Source organism: Nansenia antarctica, assembly GCF_963989245.1.
Source record: "Nansenia antarctica genome assembly, chromosome: 7".
In the NCBI taxonomy this organism is placed as follows: Eukaryota; Metazoa; Chordata; class Actinopteri; order Argentiniformes; family Microstomatidae; genus Nansenia; species Nansenia antarctica.
This window is the reverse complement of record NC_137677.1, coordinates 4,367,889-4,391,233: the sequence shown is the minus strand read 5'-3', so window position 1 is coordinate 4,391,233 and position 23,345 is coordinate 4,367,889. Positions and strand designations below refer to the sequence as shown.

The window sequence follows — 23,345 nt, the reverse complement described above, 5'->3', positions numbered from 1 at the left end:
CTCCCCTCCTCCCCCCCCTCCTCTCCTCCTCCCCTCCCCTCCTCTCCTCCTCCCCTCCCCCCCCTCCTCCCCTCTCCCCTCCTCTCCCCTCCTCCCCTCCCCTCCCCTCCCCTCCCCTCCCCTCCCTCCCCCTCCCCTCCTCCTCCCCTCCTCCCCTCCTCTCCTCTCCCCTCCTCCCCTCCCCTCCCCTCCCTCCTCTCCCCTCCTCCCCTCCTCCCCTCCCCTCCCCTCCCCTCCTCTCCCCTCCCCTCCCCTCCTCTCCTCCTCCCCTCCCCCCTCCTCCCCTCCTCCCCTCCCCTCCCCTCCCCTCCTCTCTACTTTCTCTCTAGTCTTGCCCCCTTCTGGAATCCCAAGCTGTGTTTAATTGTGGAGTGCTGAGCCAGAACAGGAGTAATCAGATGAAGGACCGGGAGCTGGGCAGGCTCACGTGGAGACATGCCGTCTACCAGGGATTAAAACACTGGCGTCCTGATTGAAGTTTCGACTGCTGGGCTCTCCCTCCACCAGCCGGTAAAGAGGGAATATATATATATATGTGAGAGTGAGAGAGATAGACAGAGAGAGAGAGAGTGTATGTGGGAATGAGAGGAAGAGTGTGTGTGCTTGTCTGTGTGTGACAGAGAGAGAGAAAGAGAGAGAGAGAGAGAGTGTGTGTGTGTGTGTGTGTGTGTGTGTGTGAGAGAGAGAGAGAGAGAGTGTGTGTGCTTGTCTGTGTGTGTGTGTGTGTGAGAGAGAGAGAGAGAGAGAGAAAGAGAGAGAGAGAGTGTATGTGGGAATGAGAGGAAGAGTGTGTGTGCTTGTCTGTGTGTGTGTGTGAGAGAAATAGAGAGAGCGAGAGAGCGAGGGAGGTACAGGCAGTGAGAGAAAGAGAGTGGGAGGAAGAAAGAGCGAGAAGGGGAGACAGCAGCGCAGTGCGGGAGGGGGGGAGCATGAGAGAGAGAGAGCGAGGGAGAGAGAGAGAGAGGGGGAGAGAGACAGGAAGCGTGCCACAGCAAACTGAGCCAGAGACGCAGGGAAGGGAGAGAGGGAGAGTAGGAAGACGGAGAGAGAGAGAGAGAGAGAGAGGCCCTCAGCTGCAGAAAGGGCAGCCGGGTGAAGACGTGAGAGGGCTAGGGAGGGGGGGACGTCAGGGAGGAGGGGGGTGGGGGACCAAGTGAGTGAGGGAGAGAGAAAACAAAGGGATACAATCCGAAACAGGCTTAGACAGGAAAGGGTTGTGAGTGAGTGAGTGGGTGGGGGGGCTGAGGAGAAAAAGAAAAAGCGGAAGAAAGTTTTTAGATAGGAGGGAGGGAGAGAGGGAAAAGAGAGGGAAAGAGAGAGAGAGAGAGAGAGAGAGAGAGAGAGAGAGAGAGAGAGAGAGAGAGAGAGAGAGAGAGAGAGAGAGAGAGAGACAAAGTCAATGAGGAAAACATTCCACGTGCCTGGTAAATGCGGGAAAAGCAGCTTGATGAGGAAGAGGAAGAGGCTCGTTCTTTAAGGAGTCTTCTTCTTGCCCTAACCCTAACCCTTGGACGGCTTCCGGCATGTTCTCAGACAGCAGAGCTCCGGGGCCCGGGAACCCCGGCAGGGGGGTCTACCACCAGCACATCAGGCCCCACCTCAACCACTGGCTCAGCAACGGGCTGAAGAAGCCCCCCCGCCACCACCACAAGGACATGGGGTTGAAGCCCCACCACGGTGACACGGGAGGGCTGAACTCCAACTCCAACGGTCAATGTCGGCGGACAGAGGCCTCAGACAACCTCACCTACCTAGACCGAACCACGGGAATAGTCACGGGAGTCCTGTCACAGGAGGTGATGAACATTACAACGTTACATAGGAAAGAGAGTACGACACACGCTAGCCGCTTGACTAACGGACTGGGTGGGGGCCGGAGGCCGCCTTCCCCACTGGGGGGGGAGCACAGCGTGGGGCCGGGGTGTGTGGAGCAGAGGGGGACCACCAGCCCTACCAGGTGGAGCCTCTCCGCGTCCCCAGAGCCCAGCCTCGGTCTGGGCCCCCGCCTCAGGCACAGCGGCTGGTCTGTGAAGGACGACGTCCACCGCACAGAAAGCCCCTTTGTTGGAAACCACTACCAGACGGAGTCACACCCCAGTTTAGTCAGGAAGTGTGTAACAGCCGCCACCTCTGTCGTCGTGCCCACGCAGTTCAAAGGTCGTGACAAAGTGGCTGTGTGCGAGGAGGAGGAGGAGGAGGAGGAGGAGGGGAAGGGAGGCGTGAGGCAGGCCTACCGCCAGAGAACCAAGGGGACGACCGGTTCTATTTCCAGCTACGCTAAAGAACCTTGTCGAAACATACAGAGCCAGAGAGACTCGACTAGACCTCAGGGTATACCCGTGGAGGGACCCAACGGACCCAGCTCTCTGGCCATTTTCACTACTGAGGTTCCTCAGATGGACATAGGGACTGGCAAAGCCCAGCCAAGCCCTAGCAAGGGCAAAGCCCCCTGTCCTGTGTCGGAGGAGGGCCAGACCAGGCCCAAGCCCAGATCGGAGGAGGTCGACACCAGAACCAGGACCAGGCCCAGGTCGGAGGAGGTCCACGTCAAAGCCAGGCCCAGGCCAGCCAATGGAGAGCAGCAGCAGCGAGGCAGGAGGGAGCCCGCCTTCCCTGGGGCCGGGAGGACGCAGAAGGCCGTACGGGACCAGATCAAACGTGTGGTGGACAACCTGGAGCAGGTGTTGGGAGAACTGAAAGATGTTCATCAGGAGATGAAGGAGGTAAACAGGTTTTATGTTTGCATTCATGGGTTCATTGTACACTGTATGTATTCACCTCCACGATGCACTTTATGAAACTTAATCGCAGAGCAGCTTACAAGAGTTCTTTTATGAGCTTTTTAAGAGTTGAATTATGGTACAGCCATACATTTATTAGACCTCCAAATCTCTCATCTTTGATAAAGGAATTTTGCAGGTAGTAGACAGTGAAAGATAGGGGCTATTATTATCACCATCGCCTCGCACAAAATATTCACTTGTCTCAGATTTATAAACAGCTTATCGTGCTGTTTAAAGCCGTAACGGGATTGTTGAGTTCAGTGGAAGGCTACATTTTCTTTTTTTTGCATTTACCAGAACATCTAATCGAATCAAATCAAACTTTATTCGTATAGCATATACAGCATTTCATAATATAGTAGATGACTATGTACTGTACAGTTTGTCCAAAGAAGAACATAATTCTAACCATCTAAATGATAATAGCATGTAATGTAACCACACTGAATCTCTCTCTGCTTGCAAAGTGTCTCTCTCTCTTCCATAATGTATAGCATCATTCGTCTATGACACAGGACTACAGTAGTAGTAGCTTAGTGGCGGTGGTGGTGAGGCACTCAACATTGAAGGAGTTGAGGTAGCTTTTTTGCTCCATTTACCTAATGTATGCAATGGTTGTTAGTGAGAAACAGCAGGGGAAAGCGGTAGCCCTCTCTCTCTCTCTCTCTCTCTCTCTCTCTCTCTCTCTCTCTCTCTCTCTCTCTCTCTCTCTCTCTCTCTCCTGTCAACTGTCCCCTGACTAACAGATGCTGTACAGGGAGCAGCTGGATGCTATGGTTTTTTAATCCATTTATGGCGAAGCATCTCTGCCTCGTAGCCTCATCCTGTAAAAGTGACACGTAAAACGGACCCGGCTCACAGCATCAGCATCCGTGTGGTGCCCGGTCCCGGCGTCTCAGGTGGAGAAGCTCATCAGTGCTGCCTAACAGGGTCTGAAAGAAGCGTTAAATAAAACATTAAATAGCCTACGTTAATATATGTTATGGGAAATCATTAAAGTTCCTAGTTCCAAAGCTTTTATTGAGAGAGAGAGAGAGAGAGAGAGAGAGAGAGAGAGAGAGAGAGAGATCTATTGTGCAGTTTTACAAGCAGTCCAGTCAAGAAAAAATACAATAAATGGTATGTCAACTACTCAGTATCTAAAGAAACTATGTGGTAACAAGGTGGTTCTGTTTCTAGGATACGAATGGAAACGTGTTTGCACATGGCTTCCTTACAACAGATACCTTACAACATAACACATCAAACACACAAAAATAATAAGCATAATGTAATGCTATTGTAGTAGGGGGGGAAAGATCTTTTCAGACAAGGTTATCAGCTCCAAGGAGGATGATGACACAGAGGCAGACCGGAGTTGTTAAGCAAGAAAAACAAAACAATAACTCATACGTCCAACAGCCAGAGGGTTGCATTTGTCCACACAGCACAGGGGAGGAGATAGGTCAAACATTCTCTGGTGTAATTTCTCAGATCTAAGATTTGTCCAACAGCCCACTCACGGTGTGTGTGTGTGTGTGTGTGTGTGTGTGTGTGTGCGTGTGTGTGCGTGTGTATTGTATACTGTGTGTGTGTGTGCGTGTGTCTGTGTGTGTGTGTCTTTATGTGTCTGTGTGTGTGTGTGTGCGCGTGTGTGTCTTTATGTGTCTGTGTGTGTGTGTGTGTGTCTTTATGTGTCTGTGTATGTGTGTGTGTGTGCGCGCGCGCATGTGTCTTTATGTGGTCTGTGTGTGTCTGCGTGGGCGTGTGTGTGAATTCTAATCCCCCTCACAGGTGGTGCAGCAGATTGAGTATCTGACCTCGTCCATCGACCTGAGTGAGGAGGCGACCAGACCCAGACCCAGCCCCACCCCCAGGACCCCCAGCCCCCGGAGCCTGAGCCCCAGGACCCCCAGCCCCAGGAGTGGCCCCTGCAGCCCCAACCTCCCCAGTGACAGCAGCTCCAGTTCCAGCTCCAGTGGGGTTATGATGGGGGGGCATCAGAGCACCAGGAGAGGCCAGGAGGCCAAGCAGAGGGACGGAGGAGACCTAGCCTCCCGCGGCACGAGAGTTCCACCTCACCCCCATAACCTCTCTGCCTCCTTCCACAGGACCAGCCCACCACAGTACCCCCTAAACTCCTCCGCTACCTCCCCCCAAAGGAGTTCACCACCTCACCCTTTCCACAACCCCGCTCTCCCCCCGTGTACGAATCCCTTACCCCAGCCTCCTCCTCCACCCGCCTACAACCCTTCTTCCGGCCCATCTCACTCCCTCAATCACACTCCCTCCCCCCCCCTCAGAGTGAACCACCCCCCCCACCGTTCCAACCACACCCCGGCTCCCAGCCCTGTCCTACACCTCAGGCCTGTCCCCCCCTACCCTTTTCCCAAGCTCCACCCTCCCGAGCCCCCTGCCCCCCCTGCCTTCGGCCCTTCTGTCACCGTAGAGAGCCAAGCCGGGCTATGGCTACAGCGGACCCCACACAGCGACCACCGCCCATCTGCCAGGACAATCTCCCCACCCTCAGACCACCCCCCTCATCCTCCTATCAGCCCACCCAGGGATCCTGACCCCCCCCGTCCCACGGCCGAGGCGAGGAGGCCCGACTCCTCCTCTAAACCGGGGGGGCCGCTGAGACGGATCCAAGCGACCCCGCCGGACGACCCAGGGAAGGCTCCAGGGCTCCAGGGCTCCAGGGGGCGCAAGCCTCCTCCGTACCCACACAACGGACACTTTGAGCGGACAGGTAGAGACAAGGACGCCAGGAAGGCTCCGCCTTACCCGGCGAAGAGGAGACTGCTCACCACCACGGTGTGACAGGACAGGAGGACGGAGGGAAGCTCGGCTACAGAGCTGCGGGAGAGATGAGAGCGCTTAAAGGCTCGCCAAGTTGAGCAGATACCAAGTTTCCAAGGTGACAGGAGGTGTCTCGGGGTGAGTGAGTGTGTGTGTGTGTGTGTGTGCGTGTGTGTGAGTCACTGCCAGCAGACTCAGAGCTCTACTGGATTTATGCTGACACCCTGCCCCTCTCTCTCTGTCTCTCTCTGACCACACACGGTGCAGACACCCTTCCTTCCTTTCTAAGAAATAATTCAACCTGTACGTTATAATGAAATGCAACCAAATTAATCATTTTATTGGACATATATAAGTGGCAATACAGACATACAGTATCAATTCATACTGGTTCAGTTACCATACATAGGCCTAAATACAGTATCCATCCCCCCCCCCACACACACACATGAACAACATAATCATAATAATAATAATAATAATAATAATAATAACTTTAATTTATATAGCGCCTTTCAAAAAGCCCAAGGACGCTTTACAAGGGAATGATCGGACAGACAGAACAGAAAACAAACAAAGCAAAACTGAAACATTGACTAGGGGCCAAAGGCCTTGGAGAACAGATGAGTTTTTAGGGCTAATTCGAAGGAGTCCAGGGTGGGGGGGGGGGGCGTTGCGGATCACTGTGGGGAGGGAGTGAAGTTACAGCCCCATGTCTGGCCTCATCTGACCAAACACTGAACCCCAAAGACCAGCTGGCGTTGCTGCTGCACTTCGTGACGTTATAATTATAAGGTTCTATCTTCATTTTTGTCAAAATTGAGTTTTTTACATAATCTGTTCCATTAGGTGTTTATTAATGCCTGTGTGGTGTTATTTTTTAAATGTTGACATTTTTTAGTTAGTAATTAATAAAATACAAAGGTTCCATCTCACAAAACATAATGGAATGTAAAAACTTTGACGCTCAATATCTCTGAACTGCCCTAAACGGAGATAGAACCTTATCATTCTAAACGGAGATAGAACCTTATCATTCTAAACGGAGATAGAACCTCATCATTCTAAGCTCACGACTTGTAACCAGCGAGGACCCTGATGCAAATGCTCAGATATCAGGAAGTGGACTTCCAAATAGGAAGTGAAAATGTGCACTTCCTTGGCGTCGTCAACATGACTTTTGGCTGGCTTAGGGTCACCAGACCAGGGCTTGGATGCATGTCGGGGGGGGGGGGGCTCACAGAGCCCCTGGTGGTGATGCAATCACATTTCCACTGACCCGTCCACAATCTCCATCTGTTCCCTATAAATGTCAGGAGAGAGAGAGAGACAGAGAGAGAGACAGAGAGACAGAGAGACAGAGACAGAGAGAGAGAGACACAGAGAGAGAGAGAGAGAGAGAGAGAGAGAGAGAGAGAGAGAGACAGAGAGAGAGAGAGAGAAAGAGAGAGAGACAGAGAGAGACAGAGAGAGAGAGACAGAGAGAGAGAGAGAGAGAGACAGACAGACAGAGAGAGAGAGACAGAGAGAGAGAGAGAGACAGAGAGACAGAGAGAGAGAGAGAGAGAGAGAGAGAGTGCCTCTGGAACACAAGTCAAACTGACAAACAAACATTTACCACAGCGAAATGATGAGTCACTCATTGGGTCAAATTGTGTCCCTTTCTCATAAGTGTATCATCGTCGTCATAGAGAGGTATGATATACATCATTTGTACGGTGTCAATTTTATGCCCTCTTGTGGACCTCGTGTGTAACCAGAGGATTTTAATTGACTGGAAGATGATTTTAATCAGGAATCTTTGGAATAACATGCCAATGCAATTTTAGACAAAGTTGGCTCTTATTTAGTTTTCTGATGGTCACACAGGCAGGGTGAAGTTGAAAGTAAACAATCATAGTAGAAACAGATGGTGGGATAGTAATGACGTTTGGACATGGGGGCAGCTAAAACAAAAAGGGCATTATTATAGTAGTGGAAATAATATATTGTGCTATGCAGCTTTTCTGCCCTATCATCCAAATAAAAAATTCGATCTGGTTTAATTTATTATGTGGCACTGCTCATGTTTTAAGAGGTGTATAGGTATATAACAGCTCATAAAATATATAGGTATATAACATACATATGTAGGTATGTTTTAACTACCCGCGTGCCTGTACGCCCAAGAAACCAAAGCCCCCCCTTTTTTAAGGTTATTATATACAAGTACATATATGGGGTGAATTTGGGTAACCTGGGACACCTAAGCTCCATTCCCTTCTGTGACATCACCCGCATGACGTGATGTGATTTCAGTCACAAGAGATCCATGCTTAACCGATAAAAGTCCTGTTGACTTAAGTTTCTTTAGAACAAGAAATAAACACAGGCAGGTGTCCCTGACTACCCAAATTCACCCTACACTCTCCGAACACTTTATTAGGAACACTATACTGATAACAAAAAAAACTAAAAACTATTGACCATGATGCTAAGAGTTGAAAATAAAAGTTTTGAGTGAGGCAAAGAAGGGTTAAATAAATTCTGGCCTTACTGGCAGAGGGATACAGTGAGCATCAGGTTGCTTCCATCCTTAAAGATTCAGAGACGGCGGGTTCATAAGGACAAGGTCAAGCAGAAGACATCGGGAACAACAAAGCAACAGACCGGAAGAAGGCGGAAACGACTCTCCACACGGGATGACCGCCAACTCATTCGAATGTCACTCAACAACCGTAGGATGACACCAAGTGACCTACAAAAACAATGGCTAACAGCAGCTGGGGTGAAGTGCACGGCGAGGACGGTTGGAAACAGGCTCCTTGGGGCAGGGCTGAAGTCGTGTAAACCTAGAAAAAAGCCCTTCATCAATGAGAAGCAAAGAAGGGCGAGGCGGAGGTTTGTAAAAGACTAAAAGGATTGGACCGTAGAGGACTGGAGTAAAGGGGAAAGTAGAGGACTGATGAGTCCAGTTTTCAGCTTTGCCCAACACCTGGTCGTCTAATGGTCAGAGACCTGGAGAGGCCTTATAACCCCCAAGATGTGTCTTTGTGAAGGACGCATGAATCAAGCCACGTACAAGGTTTACTGGAGGAAAAAGGCTGTGTGGGCGCTTAGGTGGCGTAGCGGGTTAAGTGTTGACCATGCAACCGCAGGGTCCCCGGTTCGATTCCGGCCGGGGACATATCCTGCATGTCATCCCTCCTCTCACTCTCACCCATCCTTCCTGTCTAAATCCCTACTATATCTGTCAATAAAATGAAAAATATGAGTGGGAGGATTGGACCGTAGAGGACTGGAGTAAGGGGAAAGTAGAGGACTCTGATGAGTCAAATGTTCAGCTTTGCCCAACACCTGGTCGTCTAATGGTTCGAGACCTGGAGAGGCCTATAACCCCCAAACGTTGTCTTTGTGAAGGACGCATGAATCAATCCCCCCACTCAGAAAAAAATAACTTAAAAAAAAGCAAAAGGCTGTGTGGCATGGGGCCTGCTGGAAAAACCAATCCTCGAAGTTGGGGGGAACATTGTCAGAGCAGAAAGAAGCCATTTTTCTTCCAGGACAACCTTGTAAGTAATCAGGGTGTGGACGGAGGACCACCAGATCAAGACCCTGTCATGGCCAGCCCCAATCTCCAGACCTGAACCCGATTGAAAACCTTGGAATCGGATCCAAGATCCAGGACGGTCACAAGCCATGAAACTAAGCCAAGCTGCTTGAATCGTTGCGCCAGGAGTGGCATGAAGTCACTCGAAAGCAACGTGACTGGTGGAGAGCATGCCAAGACGCATGAAAGCTGCGATTGAAAATCAGGGTTATATAATATATATATCTCTGCTTATACTGGTTTGTTCTTCATTGAATTTGGAAGAGAAAAGGAGTTGGCTACACTCATACTAACACTTAATATTAGATACAAAGCCACCTGAGAAACCAGTGTGGATGTCAGAACACGTTGCCCAGTAGATCACCTCATGCGCGTACCTGGCCAACCTCCTTGGCACCATACTGTACAGGGACGCATAGGCCTACAGTTCCAAAACGCACCAAGTAATACGTTTATGATGTCCAAAACTTGGAAGCGTATTCTGTCTGTGATAGTGGCGCTTTTCATAAGGTAGAACATAAAACTCACAAGCTGTTACTGAAGAGATGGATAACCATCATGTACAGCAAGGACATACATAATAAGCTCAGTAGACAGAAAGCACTCTGAAATTAAATTGTGCTGAAAACAGCACAGACACAATAAAACATTGTCACGGTAATGCACCGTACGATTCGCATCGTAAATCTGAAATAAGGCAAGCATTATATTTCAAACGGACAGTCTAAGGACAACTTGACTTTATTGAAACAGCAGTTGCACATTGTAATTCATAACAAACATGGAGTAGAAAAGAAAATGAGGAAAAATGAAGTAACTGTCTCTGTGGTGTCTTATTTCCATGTCAGTGCCTGGTGGTGTTTCCTGCAGTGCATCCCAGAGGGAACCTCGCAGGTGACTAAGGGACTCAGTCAATAGTGACTGTTATGGACCTCCTCAGTCAGGACCACCAAGGGGCTGAGTGAACCTGGGTGAATATGGTAGGTCTAGCAGGCATACTAACCCACGTCATCATAGCTTATCTCCACTGTTCTAATGTTCTAATCAAACTTACCATTAATATCCCTGCCATATCAGTATGGTTCAGGTTGGCCCTGTAGTCTGCAAGGCCCCTGTCAAGTACAAGAAAGAAAAGCTAACTCAACTGCCTTGAAAGGTGATTGGTTGAATTGAATCAGTTGTTTCAAAGCTTATGTAGAACAGAAGCGTAAGAACCACAGGGGTATTCCATCAACACCACTCAAGGAAAAAGACAGGCTTACTTTGAGAACTTCAGCGAGACTCATCCAAAAAATCTGGATTTAATTTTATCTAGGTCTCACGAGGCTTATAAAAAGTATGCCTGGATTTTCCTCGACGTTGATGGAATACCCTCCAGGGCTCTTCGGAATACTCCAGCTCTAGACTAGTATGCATCATTCACTTGCTCAAGAGAAGAAACGGATTGTTAAAAATGTAATTGTATTATGTATGTGAGCACGGTGAAAACAATAGAGATTACAGACATTTCCCTATCTTACCATAAGAGGGATAACTCCTCCGACTATACGTTGCTATATCTCTACCCAAGCTACGTTCATACTCATACAATCTCATTCTCATTCAGTATGGAACATAGTACACTTCCCCTGTAAAGCCTCAGAAACAACAACAACAAAAAAACTACTGATTTATTCAACAGTAGACCACCAAGCTCAGACGGCCACTCTGTACTGTATAGTCTTTTGTGTTACAGTCCCGTCCTTCATTGGCCCCCGTGGACAGGAAACACAATGTCCTTCCTCCAGAGCTTGCTTGGATGTCCTCATTGGTCTACTGTACATGACGACAGTCGTGTCAGATTTTTCAGCCAATCAGAGTTCGTCGTGTCGTGTCCGGCCAATCATGGTCAACTTTGAGAGTTCAGCACGGAACTTCCCGTCCTTGTGGGTCACTGGAAGGGCGAAGGGAGGGGAACTTACTTACTGACTCAGATCATCATAAATAACACAGCACTTAATCACAAACAGGATATCGTGACGTTAGAATTATACGGTTCTATCTCCATTTTTGGTCAGAATTGAGTTTTTTTACATAATCTGATCCATTAGGTGTTTATTAATGCCTGTGTGGTATTATTTTTTAAATGTTGAAATTTTTTGAGTTAGTAATTAATAAAATACAAAGGTTCCATCTCACAAAACATAATGGAATGTAAAAACTTTGACGCTCAATATCTCTGAACTACCCTAAACGGAGATAGAACCGTATCATTCTAAGCTCACGATATACTGTAGAAGACTATTAACATAGAATCCTTTCAAAACAAAGTTACTAGCCTTGTCAACCCAGATCTGGTATTGCTATATAAGCCAACCCCTATTACTGTTGTTGTCATGCCAACCATGCCATGTCGGTAAAAGGCCAACTCTTGGAGAGCATTGAGGAGGTGAGTGACAGGCAGGAGGGAGGGAGGGAGTAGCAACATCAATAGCAGCTAGTCATCTCACCTGTAGAATCTCCCACGGTGAATTCCTCTGCCTTCAAAGCCACATTACCCTGGCCTCCCACGGCTGTCTGAGACTGGAGAAAACCGGCACACACAATGTCATGAACAGGAGGATGAGAGGAGGAGGGAAGGGAGGGAGGGAGGGAGGGAAACAAACAGAGAGAGAGAGAGAGAGAGAGAGAGAGAGAGAGAGAGAGAGAGAGAGAGAGAGAGAGAGAGAGAGAGAGAGAAAGAGAAAAGATCGAAAATCTCATCTCACAACCAGGGGGACTGACAGTGGGAGTTACAAGGTCGAGGAGATGCTCTTGTTTCACGGGAGTGTGGAGTTTATTTTTAGCCACGTCTAAGGAGGTGTGTTTAATTCTCTGTCTCTTCTCACAGGGAGGGGGGGGACAGTGCCAGCTGGGGAGAGGTTGAACGGTGACTCCTCCTCAGACGACCACGAGTGCTGGAGCTTAACCGTCCTTGCCAGCCAGGCTTTTCAAGGTGTTGCTGTGATCATTTACAACCAACGCCTCTTCCTGCGGTACTTCAGCAGCAGGACACTGCATGACTAGTCTGAGAGAGCTGCCCGACTGACTGTCATCTGAACATCGTGGGAGCGTTCACCTTTTTGAGACGATTCGACTTGTTGAATGTGAACGCAACATGGTTGCGATGTGCTCCGTCACCCAAATAAAGTTGTCTCAAATACCTAGTTCTGTGTTGCCTTTGCTGTGACAATTTCCTCATCTGTGCCTTTATCAAACCCGGTAGAAGAAGAATGCTCAGATTGCCTTGAATCAAAGAAATCCCAGAGTCTAAAATAAAGCTAGGGGGGGGGGGAACAGAAGCAAGGTTTCCATGGAGATGTGCAGGTCTACATAATTAGAACAGCAGTGCTGTGGGAGCTGGCATCCAGGGGTGGGGGTTACTGGCTAGTACTGGCAGCGTTATCATGATGACAATGGACAAATGACATGACTCACTAGCTTCATACCAGGCAGAGCCTTTGGTATACAGTGTTTAGACATTTAGAATTGTGAAATCTGTGTGCCTTATCGGCATTTCGAAATCGAAACGGGTTCATTGAAGTAATTTGTGTCACTCTACGACACTTTTGTGTGGGCTGAAGCAGAGGCCATTTACATACCAGTGTGGCAAACTGTCCTCCTACATAGTAGCCATTCAATGACAATAACAACCCTAGTAAGAATATAAAGTAGAATTCAAACGAGACGAGCCTCTCTACCGGTTACTTACGTAGGCGCTGGCGTATTCAATCTTCGCTCCTTTCAGCTCGGCCTTAAACTGTGTGAAGAACAGGTACGACTTCCCCTGGGGCCTGGGGTCGAGAGGAGGAGAAACATATTACATTTCATAATTCAATCAGTTTGCAGATAAAAGGCAGCAAACAACATTGTGAGTTTAACTTGTAATGTTTACGCTGTTAAGTTACCTTAAGGGTAGTTGGCATAATATCCATGTGAAGGAAAAACTGGTTGAGTGTGTCAGTTTCAAAGCAGTAAACACCTCCAATAAAGTGCAAATAATAAACCTGGAGTGCAATTTGCCTTTATCTGGAATTATCTGTTGAATCTGAGATGAGTCATTCACTACACACAGCCAGGAGGAAACCTTAGTGCAGAAACTCTGAATAAATCAGTCTACACACAGACAGTGCAGTGACCTAAGCTCTGTGTGTTGTGTGTGTGTGTGTGTGTGTGTGTGTGTGTGTGTGTGTGTGTGTGTGTGTGTGTGTGTGTGTGTACGTGTGTGTATGTACGTGTGTGTGTGTACGTGTGTGTGTGTGTGTGAGTGTGTGTGTGTGTGTGTGTGTGTGTGTGTGTACGTGTGTGTATGTACGTGTGTGTGTGAGTGTGTGTGTGTGTGTGTGTGTGTGTGTGTGTGTGTGTGTGTGAGTGTGTGTGTGTGTGTGTGTGTGTGTACGTGTGTGTATGTGTACGTGTGTGTGTGTGTGTGTGTGTGTGTGTGTGTGTGTGTGTGTGTGTGTGTGTGTGTGTGTGTGTGTGTGTGTGTGTGTGTGTGTGTGTGTGTGTGTGTGTGTGTGTGTGTGTGTGTGTGTGTGTGTGTGTGTGTGTGTGAGTGAGTGAGTGAGTGTGAGTGAGTGAGTGTGTGAGTGTGTGTGTGTGTGTGTGTGTGTGTGTGTGTGTGTGTGTGTGTGTGTGTGTGTGTGTGTGTGTGTGTGTGTGAGTGTGTGTGTGTGTGTGTGTGTTACCTCCACAGTGAACAGGAGAACAGCTTGTCGTCATCACTCAGGCCGACACTCATCAACCATTGCTGTTTCCAACCACATAGAACATTCAGTATAATGAATATTCAGCACATGACAGTTAAACATCAAATACAGTTGAACATGACAGTTAAACATGACAGTTAAACATCATGTATTATTTCTGGTTGTGACACAAAAGTTGATATGTTGTTACTCTTCAGCCAGTTTGACAGTTAGTATGGCAAGCCAATCAGTCCCTTTCAGGTATGTGTCAGTGTCAGAGTTTAAGAACTGGATCAAAATGAAATGACCAATTCATTGGGTTGACTCAAGTGTAGGCCTATGTCCTGCTTTGGTCAAGTTATAGTGTAACTTCTTTCTAACATAGTGTAAGAAGGTAATTGTGTAACTTACCTCATTGGTTCCCCCTTGTGATGCATAAGTGAATGAACATTCATATTCTCCCTGTGTAAGAAACAGGAAAATCAAACAAACATTTGTAATAACGGTCATAAGAAATTAACATCATCATTAGCATGTGTCGTTTTTATATGTTGGAGTGTCACTGTAATGTCAAAGACAACGACTTAATTTTTAAAGCATGATCTGTCATTTGAGCTTAGAATTATAAGGTTCTATCTCCATTTAGGGTAGTTCAGAGATATTGAGCATCAAAGTTTTTACATTCCATTAGGTTTTGTGAGATGGAACCTTTGTATTTTTATTAATTACTAACTCAAAAATGTCAACATTTAAAAAAATAACACCACACAGGCATTAATAAACACCTAATGGATCAGATTATGTAAAAACAACAACTCAAATTTTCTCCCCAAAATGGAGATATAGAACCTTATAATTCTAACGTCACGACTTGCCATGTCCTCATACATAATGCATTTAATGTTAGGCTGAACTTATTTGGCTGAATTGCTCAATATTGAAGAGAAACAGAGATGCATGAACAGAGGGGGCTTTGTTTGGACAGGGGGGAGTGTGGCTCCAGAACCACTCTGGCCTGAACCAATGAACAGTGTCCCTGGCCTCAACCAATGAATAGCGTCCCTGGCCTCAACCAATGAACAGCGTCCCTGGCCTCAACCAATGAACAGCGCCCCTGGCCTCAACCAATGAATAGCGTCCCTGGCCTCAACCAATGAACAGCGTCCTTGTGGCAGTCTCGCACTGACGTGTCAGCATATCGGATGTCGCTTCATTTCCTCATCATCTTGCGTCCAAAGCCCCAACCCTTGTCCTGTTTCCCTTAAAGTTTGTGACCGTACATTTCCAACTTATTACTGTTATGTGCAATAAGATGTCTGAATATTTAGCAACATGATGTGCATGCAGATAGCTGCAAATAATTAATGGTTCACCGGCGAGTTAGCTTACAAGCTGGCAACCTTATATATCCCCCACCTATTCATTGATCACTGTAGCTATTCGGAGCTAGAAGGCTATCCAAGTAGCCTTCTTAATTGCGAGCTGTTATGGTCAAAGAAACCAATATTGTACGCAACATCCAATGCCTCATACAAGGCATGCATTTGATCAACTACAGAGCACTCTATTGCATGGCTAAATAAGCATGCATAAGCATGCAATCAGCTGGTATGGCAAGCTACCATCACTTACCACTTTCTCGGAGAACGTGTGCACCATCCCACCGGGTTTCACGTTGAATTCCACCGTTTTCGTCTGTTCCGCAGAGGCACTGGCTAATGCAACTGCTGTCGCCAACATTGCCAAAGCCATAAAGGCCAAGTGGCTTGTAACTGTGTGTATTAGAGAAGCCATTCTTGGAGTTGGAGCTATGTGGTTGACAGAGAATGACACTGAGAGAGGAGGAACTGGGTTGCCAGATATTTTCAAACAGGACTGCCTTGGTGACGTCACACACTGACCGGTCAGGGGACTACAGGAATGCAGAAATTCCTGATTGAGAAGTTAAAAGAAGCTCTTGAAATTATTGTCGAGAAACTTCTTGGTGTTTACAAAAAAAAACTGTCAACTGTTGTTGACAAAAACAGTTTCTTTGATCATATTTCCATCCCACTAAAATGAATGAATGAATGAATGAATGAATGAATGAATGGAATTTATTGTCATTGCTACAGTACAGGTACCAAACAACGAAATTTAGGAGGGGTGGCTCCCCTGGTGTTAAGAAAGGGGAAAAAAAAAACTTAAAAAAAAAAAATCACAAGAAGGGAAGGAGCTGGTTTACATAAATAAAGGCTATGTACACTATCCACTGTACTATACTGTACAGATAGACGACTAGGGTTGTCATATTGCACAATAGTATTGTTTCACGTTATTTAAAGTGTCACAGTTTGCAGGCTTGAAATGTACATGTTTGTGCCTCAGCACTACACCTGATTTTTTCAGTCCAGCAGCTGCCATACAATCCGTCCAGACTGTCCAGGGCCCAGAACTTAGGTCTTTGCTGTGTTCAGGGCCTGGACGGCCCTGTGGTAGAAGCTGTTCTTCAGTCTGTTTGTCTTAGCGGCCAGGGTCCTGAACCGCCTTTTCGAGGGCAGCCTGGTAAAGTGTTCGTACCCAGGGTGGGTCGGGTCCCTGGAGATCTTGGAGGCCTTCCTGAGACAGCGTGTGTTGTACAGCTCTTCCAGAGAGGGGAGGGGGGCGCCGGTGATCTTCTGTGCTGTTCTCACGACTCTCTGTAGCGCATTTCTCTCCGCTGTTGTGCAGCTGGAGAACCAGTTGCAGATGCCGTAGGTGAGGATGCTCTCCACTGCGCCGCGGTAGAAGGTCACCAGTATCTCCTGCTTGCTGTGTTCCTTCCTGAGGACTCTCAGGGTGTATAGCCGCTGTTGTGCCCTCTTGATGGTGCCTTTTGTGTTGTCCTTCCAGGTCAGGTCATCCCGCATGTGCATCCCCAGGAATCGGAGGGTTGAGACTCTCTCCACGCTCTCTCCGTCGATGAGCAGGGGCTGGATCTCTGACTTTTTCCTCCTGAAGTCTACGATGATTTCCTGGGTCTTTGACTTGTTCAGCAGCAGGTTGTTAACCTTGCACAGCTTGCTCAGTTGCTCTACCTCATCCCTGTACGCCGCCTCGTGCCCCCCTGAGATGCATCCCACCACGGTGGTGTCGTCTGCAAACTTTACGATGGAGTTGCTGGGGTGGACGGGGGTGAAGTCGTAGGTGTAGAGGTTGTAGAGGATGGGGCTTAGCACGCAGCCCTGGGGGGACCCAGTGCTGAGTCTGAGGGCTGTGGAGGTGTGGGGGCCTTGATCCACTCACATATAGAGTGTGATAGACCCAGGTCTAGTAGTTTGGTCACTAGCCTGTCTGGAAGGATGGTGTTGAAGGCGGAGCTGAAGTCCACGAAGAGCAGTCTCGCGTAGCTGTTTCCCCTCTCCAGGTGGGATAGACAATTTGATGGCAGCTACTAGATTGTAATCATAAGTGCAATACTGAAATACAACTGTGAACATTTCAAACCTGCAAACTGCGACACTATAAATGAATGTGCAATAATACTATGTGCAATATGACAACCCTTGTGTACATAAGGTTCAGAGATAGGAAATGTTAGGATATTTATAGCATAGCATAGAGTACAGCACAGTGTTTTATTTGTATAGTATAGTAGTATAGTATAGTGGATAGTGTACATAGCCTTTATTTATGTAAACCAGCTCTTTTCCCTTCTTGTTTTTAGTATTTTTTTCCTAGCACCAGGGGAGCCCCCCCTCCTAAATTTCGTTGTATGGTACCTGTACTATATTAATGACAATAAAGACCATTCATTCATTCATTCATTCATTAATATTTCCATCCCACTAAAATGTCATAAAATGAACACTGGTATTATTTCCACCACTTGAGGGCGCTGTTGTCTGTCTTATACTCATTGAGACGCTGTGTCAAAACTTGTCTTGTGAGATTCGTATCTCGTAATTAGTTGGGTTTTTGAGGGGGGGGGATACCGACCGGTCAGGGAACCATAGGAATGTAGTGTCGTAGGAGGGTCTCCTAATTACGAGATGCGTATCTCCTAATTAGTCCTTTTTCTTTCTTTCTTTTTTTGCTATTATTCTGCACATACTGTAGTTATAGCTGTTCCCACACTACCCTTATAATGTAGAGTAGACCAGTGAGTTTATTAACAAAACTGCGTTTAAAAAAATATATAATGTATTGGGATCTGTGCAGAAAACGTGTCTATGGGATACAATGTTCATAACTGGTGCCTCAGAAAACAGACTGGATGGTTCTTCCCATTAATATGGGAAAGGGGTGGCTGTGGCGCAGGAGGTAGAGGCGCCGTCTAAGGTTGGCAGATCAGCGGTTTGAGCCCCGGCTGGCCACATGTCGAAGTGTCCTTGGGCAAGACACTGAACCCCAAAATTGCTCCCATTGGTGTGTGAATGTGTGTGTGAATGGGTGAATGGGAGGCCCTTGTAAAGTGCTTTGGAGCAGCTATATAAGTGCAGTCCATTTACCATTTACCAATGTCATGCATATATACAGTATATTTATGGTGTTTTCTGTCTGCTATCATAGATTATGGTGTAGGAGCTTTGATATGTTTTAATGTCTGTCTCTCTTTAATGTCCTGTCTTTGGAAATGTACCTGTTTCTAACGCTGGTCATTACAGTATTTCCCAACAAGTGTAGTGTATTAATTCCCAAACCTATTTGGGTAGCTGGACTCAAGACACAAGGGCAGCACTCAGCACCACCACATGCTGTCCCTGGGTCTATGGCTCTCTTCATAGAGCATTTCAGACAGACAGTAACTCTGCGAGACTGTTTGGCAGACGCTCTTTGTAAAGAATGCATGTGGAACAACACTAGTAGTAAGGACTGTATTTAAACCAAAAATAACAGGATCGTCGTCCACCCTCATCCCCTTCCCCCACATGCCCGCTACCCCATGTAAGCCTCATCCGGCTAGCCCTCCCAGCCCTATCCCACTTCCCTACCCAAAAATAACAGAAAAACAGTATTTCACTGGGGCTAAAAATGACTATGTGTTGGCCCAGATGGTGTATTGACTGGTTGGTATTTGCACAGGAGCTTTGAAGGAAAAGTACAGGGGCCATTAAGCACACATTCTTCTATTTCAAATAAGGCTACTTGTTAAACTGTAATGATGTGCAAATGGTCTGAGCAGGTAAATGGTTCTGCCCAGGTAAACACTGAATGTGTTTTCAAGCGTCAGACACCCCAGCTGTTTAATTCTAATAAGACAAATTTAACATTAAAAACAGACATTAAACTATTTTCCCCCCAGAGACTGTCAAGCATAACCTCCTTATTTAAAGCATGTACTGTATACACAATAAAAAAACGAGCAAGCAAAAGTACAAAAACAGTAGTGACATTTTGGACATCAAATTATTTCGTCTTTCGACATTTAGACTTGAGTCATTTCACTGTTGTTGTTTTTTTAGTTGTCTTTTTTAACAGTCGTAGCAGGAAGAGTAATCCAGCTCAGGCCCGGGGCCATTGATAGAAGGAAAAACCTTCTTCTATCACCTTCTTCTAAACCTAGGTTGTTTTTAGGGGACCTAGTAGAGGGGAAAAGCGGGTGTCTTCAGGAGACGCAGTGCTGGGGGGCAGTAGATGTCTCAGGAGGAGCAGTTAAGGTGCAACCTGAAAAGATGGGTCTTCAGTCTACGACGGAAGATGGGTAGTGACACTGCAGTTCTGACAGCCGTGGGGAGCTCATTCCACCAGCGGGGAGCCAGTGTTGTGAAGAGACGTGACCGGGCAGCATGCATGACTGCCTTGTTGGTGTAGAGGTGGTGGGGCCAGTCAGCCAGCCGAGGCACAAGCACACCTGTGGGCAGGCTTATAAAAGCCCATGAGGCCTTTGAGCTCACTCTCTCTCTGGCAACCCATGGACCCCTCTTAGCTTTAGTTTGGCTTTCTTTTATGTTTTGTTGTGGCGTTGTCAACATCCTTCATGTACATGGTTAACTCATCCAACACCCCACCACTCACACTGGATGCAGACTGTCATACTCTCATATGAGAGTATTGATCTAAGTATTGATCTAAGTATTACATAACACATATTATGAGTTATTTGTGTTGTGTTGTGGATATAATTGATTCTTAATAGATTTAGTAGAACTTATAAAGCACAAAGAGCTTAGATCAATTGTCTCTAAAGAGGCCTTTTATTAAGCAAAGTTACATGATCGCAGAGAGAAATGAGCAGACCAATAAGCAAGAAGCAATAGCCCAAAAGTAAAAAAGCCCCCAACGATGGGTGGGACTCATATTTATATAACTATCCTTGGTCATGAGGTCACTATTCTTGGGAACATAAACCATATTATACAAATCTGTGGTTACACAAGTTATGGGCCCTGTCCATAGTCAGAATTATTCACTGCGCCACAGATCTTGGCCCATCCCTTCCAGGAAGGAAATGGGCCTTCCTTGAGTGCTGCTAGATTCGCCAAACTGTAGAGAGACTTACATTTCTCAGTATGAAATGATATAAAACCCCAACAGTTGCAATAAATATTGGTTAACCATTCTCTACCATGTTTTGGTCCACTCTTAGTCTCTTTGCCATGGCCTAGAATCGGAACATGACATGGTATACATGATCTATTCACGGAACGGTCTGTAGGCCGCTGTATGTTTAAGTTACAGTAGTGTCTGTCTCTGTGAATATTTACCTAGATGATTGACGTCTTTGTGTGGTTGTCTGCAGACTAGGGTAATATACAGTATGTTTACCAAGAGGCTCCATGTCTCCCTCCCACATGTCTGCTCTGGCCCTATACACTACCCTGGCCTATGATAAGGATGATCAGGCCTGCTGCTGATCTCAGCAGTATTTGGACAGTTTCCTGACTGACTAGCTGTGGAATTTCTCAACTCCTTGCCATTCCTGAAAGGGCAGACCAGAGTGCCCTATAGGCTTATAGCAGCTCCATTCCGGAGGTTTAGAGCATTGTGTAATACCTGAGCAAACTGGTTGACGACGGCAGTGGCACCGATCTGACGTTCTATTCAGTCACGCTCAAATTCACGTTAAAAAAACACCTCTGTTTTTGACCAAAGATGGCACGAACCTTGTGGTTTGGTTTTGCAGACGGAGTGTTATGAGCCTAAGCAGCCATCTAGAGTAGTTCTCAAACTCTCTTAAGCCTCAAACTTCAATCTATTTCTGCCTGTCAGATAACAGTGAATTTCACCTGATATGGTGTGTCATAATAGTGACTAGGAACAGGGAGGAAAATAAAGATGTTTCTGCAGTTTTCATAGTAGTTAGGTGTAGCTAAGTAAGTCAGTAAAGCTTTATTTATATAGCGCCTTTCGTACATGAAATGCAACTCAAAGCGCTTTACAACCGAACATATACAACCATAGATTGAAGTTTGAAGATGGGATTGAAGCTACAAAGAGACTGTACTCCATGACCCCAGCCCCAGTGTCCACCAGTGGTTTTCATAAACACTCCTAGAGGTATTTCCTTCTGCTGGCTCTATTAAAGGGGATGTGTTGAGAGTTTCTCCTGAAGCAGGTCTTACTTGGACACTGTCGAGTTTAACATTCATTCCATGGACCCCTTTAAGGTTTGTCATTTTAATGAATGACCTTCACACAGCTGATTAAACAACAACCTTTTCCTGGACATGGCGTGTTTTAAAATGACATGATGTAATGAGGTAATGCCCTCGCCTAGCTTTCAGACAGAATCGTACTCTGTATTCCCCCATACAAATGCAAAACAGGCCCTACAATGTTATATCAAGCAAATTGCTATTAATAATTCAACGGTATTCTGGCTTATGTTTATTTTCCATGTTCTGAAATATTTCTATGAGGCTGTGGTAAACATAGGTCAGGGATTCCTAGACAGCCAACGTGGAGTTGGCAGTAGGGGAATGGATAGGTGCTCTCAGACCGTTTTAATAACATACCTATGGGGCAACCGGGCGGACAACCACAAGAGCAAGGCCCTTTGGTTCACCACTTTTTGTTTTTCTTTCCATTTCCAAATAACACAATGTGCTAAGTGTATAATTTCATACATTTCTCTAAGTCATGCTATGTTTACACAATGCATGTTTAAGCATTTAAGACATTAACCACTCCACCCTCTACTGGTGTTCAGATCCGTCCAGACTGACTATAAAGTGTTGCTGAAAACTGGAATGACGTCACAGGGTTACAATGTTTATACAAATCGTGAGCTTAGAATTATAAGGTTCTGTGTTCTCCGTTTAGGGTAGTTCAGAGATATTGAGCGTCAAAGTTTTTACATTCCATTATGTTTTATGAGATGGAAGCTTTGTATTTTATTAATTACAAACTCAAAAATGTCAACATTTTAAAAATAACACCACACAGGAATTAATAAACACCTAATGGATCAGATTATGTAAAAAACTAAATTTTGACCAAGAATTTAGATAAAACCTTATAATTCTAACGTCACGAAATGACTCTTTCAGTGAAGGGTGCTTCCCTTCATTCTCCAATGACCCAATGGTAATGAGGGAATAAGGTTCTAGTCATGTGTCCCATGTGTCTCAACGAGTTCAAGCCAACTTTATTGTTAAATACAAACACAAATAACAATAGAAAAACACAAACCATAAAAAAATTGTTCAACCACTTTCCTCAATACATCTCATTCCATGATGTCATACAAAACAATAACATCCAGTATCATTTGTAGTGACGCTGTTTGACAGCAGTTCACCTTCTTATATCTGCCTACTTTAGCAATGTGATTCTATAAAATAACAGGGTACATAACACTGTACAGTACAGTACATACTGTATATCATACATACAATTATGCATAAATAGGAATATTGGGTATACTTAATGTCATAAATACAGTACATACAGACGGCCCGTTTCAGGAAGCCTGAAGAGAGACAGGCGCACCATTGACTTGCATAAGCTCAGTCTGAGACACAGAACTCAATGTTGGACTTGACATGTTTTTTCTTGTCTTTCTCGAGACTTGTTTATTATGTCTATGTTTCCTCAGCTCTGTAACCAACATTTAAAAGCTTACTCTTGGGCTACTGTATAAGGTACTGTGCTGTATACAATTGACACACACCACTGCCCCTAATGCATCATACAAAACACAACATAATTTGTAAATCATTTAAATAATTGGATAACCCATCCATTAAATACTAAATAACATCATTGTGTACCATGGAGAACATTTGAATATACCTTTAAAAAAGTGCTGGAGGAAAGCAAGTTTCTACATTGATTTCAACAAGGAATATTGGTACATACATACATACGTATTCACCGTAGTCTCCATGACAACCATAGGCAGACATACGTGGTGGCAGAAGATTGTCCCCTCAGTCAAAAGCTATTTAGGTTAACTCCTGAAAGTGAAATCATTGGTCACACATCAATGACAAACACAGTAACACAACATTCACTGTAACAGAATATTTTCAAACAAGCAATACAACTGAAATATGTCGACATATGAATTATATGTTTCTCTAGGAC

At 46.0% G+C, this 23,345-nt stretch overlaps 1 protein-coding gene across 1 annotated transcript; it reads right to left on the bottom strand.

Moving 5' to 3' along the window:
• Positions 1–10,197: 10,197 nt before the first annotated feature.
• On the bottom strand, positions 10,198–15,681 carry mydgf (myeloid-derived growth factor). Its single transcript, XM_080536357.1, has 6 exons — positions 15,489–15,681; positions 14,268–14,318; positions 13,857–13,918; positions 12,881–12,962; positions 11,640–11,712; positions 10,198–11,083 (listed from the first exon to the last, which is right to left on the bottom strand). The coding sequence occupies exons 1-6, from the start codon at positions 15,648–15,650 to the stop codon at positions 11,004–11,006; spliced, it is 510 nt and encodes a 169-aa protein (XP_080392483.1). The 5' UTR covers positions 15,651–15,681; the 3' UTR covers positions 10,198–11,003.
• Between the last annotated feature and the right edge of the window lie 7,664 nt (positions 15,682–23,345).